At 40.7% G+C, this 6,840-nt stretch overlaps 1 protein-coding gene across 1 annotated transcript in view; it reads left to right on the forward strand.

The window, feature by feature from the left end:
* Nucleotides 1-6,840, forward strand: part of ZNF569 (zinc finger protein 569) — a 57,308-nt gene that overhangs the window by 32,260 nt on the left and 18,208 nt on the right. The window contains exons 4-5 of the mRNA XM_006164679.3: nt 5,060-5,186; nt 5,608-5,703. Of these exons, the coding sequence (XP_006164741.1) occupies nt 5,060-5,186; nt 5,608-5,703 (223 nt within the window). The remainder of the gene's footprint in view (nt 1-5,059; nt 5,187-5,607; nt 5,704-6,840) is intronic.

Genomic DNA, 6,840 nt, shown 5'->3' on the forward strand with positions numbered 1-6,840 from the left:
TCTGAGGAACCAAACCCTTTTTCACCTCGTGAGGAGGTTTGGATGTTATTTTGAGTGTAAAGCAGTGGAAGGAGTAAGAGTTGAGCTATGCGCTTTCCAGCTGTAATAGTTCTGATTAAATTTGGAGAGGAAGCCATAATTTTTATCTCTCCCTCATAGTCATTATCTATTACTCCTGGAAAGAGTTGAAGTCCCTCCATAGTGGCACTACTACGACCTATGAGTATTGCAAAGGTGTTTGGAGGTAAAGGGCCAAAGATTCTGGTAGGCAAGGCCTGTACCCCCATCTTGGGAGTTAATACTGTGTGGGTGGTGGAACAGAGGTCCAGTCCTGTGCTTCCTGGAGTCGCTCTGGAGAGGTCTGAAATGGATTGTTTGTTGGAACAGTTTGCATTGTCCCAAAACCTTGTTTGGGTCTAGGGGCCAGGGGCTGGCCCCTGTTCCCATTTCCCTGAGAGTGAGTGGTCTGCCATGGATATGTGTTTTGGACCTGCACTAGTTGGCAGGATGACATCCCCTCTGGCACTTAATGCATAACTCAAGGGGTTGACTCTATCTCTGATCTTTAATATTTTTTGTTTTACACTGTTTTGCCATGTGTCCTGGGCAACCACATTTAAAACAATTACCTCAATTATTGCAGTCAAGGATTTGGCGGATGGTGTACCCTTGAAGGGCAGCGGCCACGGCCAATCCCTGTTGATATGCTGATCCCATCTCTGAACACAGACGTATGTACCCTGTCAGGTCTGTCTTTTTCCTGTGTGGTCTAATGGCTGCCTGACCAGAAGTGTTAGCATTTTCATATGCCAGTTGTTTTACAAAGTCTGTATTTGCATCAGCATTACTGAATATTCTTTCTGATGTGGTAATTAGTTGATGCACAAAGTCAGAAGAAGATTCATCAGGCCCTTGTCTAATGTTTGTAAGGGAGGTGCTCAAATCTCCTTTTGCAGGGAGTTTTTTCCAGGCCTTTATGCCTGCCGTATGAATTTGTGCAAAGAGCCCTGGGTTATACTGCATTTGATTTTCATTGTGTGCATAGTTTCCTTCTCCTATTAACATTTTGACTGTCCAGCCGTTATTGGCCTAGGCATTGCGGCAGGCGCTTTCCTTCCAAGACTCCACATAGCAAGTAGTCCCCTCCTGAAAGTGTAGCTCAGGTTAATGTTTGCCAATCAGACAGTGTGAGCCAGCCCTTGGCGATAGCTTCAACTATAGCTAAGGTATACGGAGCTACTGTAGCTCCGTATTGGGCGACTGCCACCTTAATTTCTTTTACCATTTTAACGTCAAACCCACTGTGACGGCACCAAACATGTCCTTGGGGATCCGTAGTTTCTGTAACAGGGAATGTCTCAAAGTCTGTCATATGTGATCCCTGGACTAGTTTTATTTCTTTGTCTGTATTGGTTTTTAGTTTCTCTAATTGTGATATTGGTTCCCGGTGTTCTTTTTCTAATTGAATTTGTTCTTTTAATTGTTTTATTTCATTAATTATTTTTTGTTTTGGGTCAATAAGAGGCGGTGCTGAGGCAGTAATGTTATAGGGTGATGGCCGTTTTTTGAAGGGCAACCTTTAGAGGTTATTATATTTGTCAGCCTCGGCCTCTAGGATTTCCTCCTCTGAACTAGTTGATGACTCATTTTTCTTTGACTCTTGTAGAGCCTTAAGGTTGTTTTTTCTTTTTTAGTTTTTTGGATTGTTTGGGTTTTGTCTTGCCTTTGGGCTTTTAACTTCTTCCTCACTATCTAGGGAAATAAGATCTTCTCCCTGTTCTTTTTCAATTTTGGAATCCTTGGTTAGATCGACCATAGTGGCAAGGGCTTCTTTTAAGCCCTGAATGAATAGTTTGTGCTGACTAAGCTCTTGTTCGTGCTGACTAAGCTCTTGTCCCGTTATTACCCTTATTACTTATGAGTAAGTAACCAAGTAACCTTTGTTACTTACCAGGACGATTCTCTGCCATCCCCTTCTGGACGATTCTCTGTCATCCCCTTCGAGACAATTCCCTGCCGTCCTCTTCTGGTTTCCACCGCAGCCTTTCTCTTTATTTCGGTGCTCAGGACGATTCTCTGCCATCCTCTTCTGTTTTCCTCTGCAGCCTTTCTTGGGACAATTCTCTGCTGTCCCCTTCTTGGGTGCTCTTCACTGGATCCTTAGTACTCAGGTCCCTGTTCGGGCGCCACGTGTCCCGACCCACAGGACAGTCGAACAGGTTTCCTGAGGGAAGGAATGAGAGACGGGATGAACTGCGCAATGTTACAGCAGGAGAATGACACAGCTCTTCAGGGTCATCCATTTATTGTGGGCCAGGGATCGTGGTTATATACATGTTGGTGGGCAGTGATTGGTTGTTCTATATGTAAATTAAGGATTATAAAATGTGGGTTATGATTGGTTGCTTTTGTGGACAAATCATGAGGTGCCATATATGCGAATCTGAGGGATTCTAAGCTCACCAATCAGTGAGCACTATGGGAAGCAGCCAATTAGAGTATGGTTTTGAAGGTGAGGTTTTGAAGGGGAGGCAATTGTAGCCTTTGGGATTGTGTAATTGTTTGCTCTCTGAGAAACTGAAACCTAGGGGCTTCCTAAGATGGCAATAGTAAGAGACTTATGACAGTGGCCTCGGCAGACTCGCTGGTGTGCAGCCTCTCACAGAGAATGAGTTGAAAAAAAAAACCACTTTCTAAGGATGACATATGAATAGCCAGAAGACATATGAAGAAATGCTTAACATCCCTCATCATAAGGGAATTGCAGATTGAAACAACAATGAGATAGCACCTAACCCCAGGCAGAATGTCTAAGATTTAAAAAAAAAAATGATACATGTTGGCGGGAGTGTGGTGAAAGGGGGAAATGTAAATTGCTGGTGGGAATGTAAATTGGTCCAGCCACTGTGGAGAACAATTTGGAGAGTCCTCAAAAATCTACAAATAGAATTACCATATGATCCAGCAATCCCACTCCTTGGTATCTACCCAAAGGACAGAAGAATTCTTCATCAGAAAAGTGTTTGCACATTGATGTTTATTGCGGTACTATTCACAATTGCTAAGACATGGAACCAACCGAAATGCCCCTGAACAGATGAATGGATTGAAAAACTGTGGCACATATACTCTATGGAATACTATTCATCCATTAAAAAACCCAAACCAAAACAAAACAAAAAACAAACAAAACAAAAAACAAACAAAACAAAAAACCCTTGGCTTTTGACAGAATGTGGAAGAATATGGAAGATCTACTGCTGAGTGAAGCAAGCCAGGCTATGAAGGAGAGACATTGTATGTCCCCACTTAATATATACTGAGTGTCCGCACTCTATGACTGAAACTGATTGACTAAAGTATATACAAACCCAGTAAATGGGTGTAAATACCAGATATAGTGTGTGTGGAAGAGTAGGGCCTGAGGAAGGACATTTTAGAAGAAAAATAGGAAGGCAAAGCATTAATGGGACAAAGAAATGTGATATTACCTGTTGAAGCTATTTTACAGTTTCATCAACTAGACTAGGGAGAAATGCTCCCATATTGAAATATTCACTCTGCAAGCTAAATAATGTGACTGAATGTATAAAAGAAAATGAAATTTTAAAAATATGGGGGAAAAAAAGAGATCTGAGCAGCATACCTCTATGGCTGCCACAAAGATAATGCTTTGACATGTTCTCTTTCTGGTATGAGCATTTTTGTTACTAAAATAATTAACTGCTTGTAATGTAAATCTTAGATAACATACTCAAATAGGTCAGATTTTTTTCTTATGTTGTGTTGAGCTGTCTGACCATGCTGGTACTGGAGCTCTCAAGGGTCGATGAACCAGATTTATATTTTATTGCTCTACCACTCTTAGTAGCAGGCTTCTACTTCATTGTCTCAAATGGCTATATTTGTCCTAGCCATTACTTTGCTTTTTTTTTTGCCAGTTTATAGAGAGCAGGAAGCAAGTAGAAATGGTATAGATCATCCCTTTAAGCTCACTTACACCCATCATATGCACATACATATACATACAAATTTTTTTCATGTAACTTTCCAGAATTTTGTCATATAAGCATATCTATTTAAGCAAGCCAAGTGCCTGGCCAAAAATTGAGAAAACAGGGATAATAAATAGAATAATGACTGTCTTTGAGTTTTTGGGTTTTTTTTTTTTTTTTTTTTTTTTTTTTTTGTGATTGTCAGAGAGCACATGCGTTTACCACAGAAAAAGAAAGCACCCCTCCAGCAGCACAGGTCATACTGACATCCCTTCTCCATTTCTTCATTGCCTCCCAGGGGAATTTCCATGCCACAATCCTTTCTCCTCTATTCTCAGATTTTGGGCACAGACACACACGTGCACGCACACATGCACACACACACACACACACACACAGACACACACACACCGTGATTTTCAAGACCCCAGGTCTGGGAATTGAACCATGGGCAGTCATGTGGGAGTCCAGTGTTGTAACCACCACACTATCTTCTGGCCCCTAAGTTTTATTTTTTCATTTCTTTTACACTCAGTATAAACTGTTGCATAATATCGTTTCTTGGGACCAGCAGTTAGTGTAGTGGCTATGTCGCTGGAATCCCATGTAGTCGACTGCGGTTCCCATCCTGGACCTGGTGGCTTAAAACTTATGCCAGGTGTGTGTGCATGCATGCCCAAGATCCTGAGAGGAGAACGGAGGAGAAGGGATTGCGGCATGGTCATATCCCCTGGGGGGTGATTTCTCACTTTCTGTCTCTGTCTCTGTCTGTCTGGTGAGTGCACACGCCCTATCGCAAAAACCTCTAAAAAAAATGTTTCTTTAACCCATAGTAGTTATTAAAGATATGTGTTTTTAAATCAATGTAAACTTTTAGGATGCTACTAATATGACTTTTTTCCCAGAAAATAATAAAATCAGGTAAAGGTATTTTTGTTTGTTTTGTTTTGTTTGTTTTTTAAATAACCTCTTATCCTGAGTAGTAGCAGAAGGAGGTTCAGTGTGTTTTGTCCACATCACTCAAGATGGATGACTTTAGATTGAGTAGGAGTATGTTGTTACAGGGAACAGTGACATTCAAAGATGTGGCTATTGACTTCACCCAGGAGGAGTGGAAGAGATTGGATCCTGCTCAGCGTAACCTGTACCGGAATGTGATGCTCGAAAACTATAACAACTTAATCACAGTGGGTAAGAGTAGTTTACTATATAAGTACTGTATAATTTAAATTCTGGGAATTTTTCCCCAAATGTTTCTGATCTATGTGGAACTTTCCAGTGTTATACAATAACTTTCTGTATAATTACTATATGATTTGAATTCTGTATAATTACTATATGATTTGAAATTTTTTCTCCAGTGTTTCTGAAATGTGTGGAACTTTCAAATGTTGGAGTGAGTTTGGCCTTGATATGCTTTTGTTCATGTAAATATCCAAGCTGAAGCTTTCAAAGCAATAGGCCATCCTCAGTTATATTTCAAGGGCAGCATCCCCAGAGGCCGCATTTTTTTGTCCTTCAGAAAGTCTGATTTCCCTAGAACTGTCTCAATTTTTGGATTGTTCTTTGTTTCTAGCATGTATGCTAAAAATTGATGTCATTTCCTTAATAGGTTATCCATTCACCAAACCTGAGGTGATTTTCAAGTTGGAGCAAGAAGAAGAACCATGGGTGGTGGAGGAAGAAGTATTAAGAAGGCACTGTCCAGGTTAGTGGGGGGGAACTAAACAAGTGAAAAGGATGCAGGAACTTATTAATGATTAATCAGTGAGTAGTTGATTTCTCTGAAATACTCTATCTTGTTGGGACTTGGGGCATGGAAGCACACATGCCTGACATGTTCTTCAAGCTGCTAGGGCTGGAATCCAATGCCCTTAACCACCAGGAGTTGGGGCCAGCCCTGATATAATCTTCAAAGATACTTTCCTATAGCTCATAGCCTTTTATAATGGCAATTGGTATTAACTCTTTATGAAAACCCAATATATTTTTAGATACTATTCTTCTTTCCTCAGAATTGAGGTCTGATTGACTTTCTTGCCTACATGCTAGGTACCAAATTTTCTTGATTAATTTCTAGCCTTACTTTGAAAATCATTCTATTATTGACATCTTTCATTTCTCTGTCTACGTTTTTACATAGGATCCCTTCTTCTTGCATAAAGACATGCGTGGATTTGTAGTTGTTGAAATAAACTTGTTCATATTTATAGTCATTTACTTTCTATTTGGTCTTTTTTAAATAAATAATTACTAATTTTATTTATTTTTTAAGAGATTGTTGCTGTAGGGTGAGATGGAGAGACAGAGAGCAAGAATCACCCCCAGGGGGAATAGCCATGCTGCAATTCCTTCACCATTCTCCCCTTGGGATTTTGGGCATGCACACACACGCATCCAGCATTTGTTTTAAGCCAGTGGGTCCAGGATTCAAAATGGGGTCAACTATGTGGGAATCCAGTGACATAAACATTATACCATCTACTGGTCCCTATTATTATTATTTTTTAATTTGCTATAGGACACATGCTCACCAGAGAGAGACGGGGAGGGAAAGAAATGGGGAAGGTGAGAAAGCAAGCCACCAGGTCCAGGACTGGAACCATGCTTGGCCATTTGGGAATCCAGTGCCTCAGCCACTGTGCCACCTGTTGGCCTCTCTACCTGCTCTTTTTCATTCTAATTAAATTTTCAAATTTGTTGGTCTGAAATTGCTTATGGTGTCCTCCTTTTATTTATTTATTTTTTGAGAGGTTTTTCACTATAGGGCGCATGTGCTCGCCAGACAGATAGAGAGAGACAGAGAGACAGAAAGCGAGAAATCACCCCCCAGGGGGGATGGCCA

The sequence above is a fragment of the Tupaia chinensis genome, unplaced genomic scaffold (genome assembly GCF_000334495.1).
Source record: "Tupaia chinensis unplaced genomic scaffold, TupChi_1.0 Scaffold143654_1, whole genome shotgun sequence".
Classification (NCBI taxonomy): domain Eukaryota; kingdom Metazoa; phylum Chordata; class Mammalia; order Scandentia; family Tupaiidae; genus Tupaia; species Tupaia belangeri.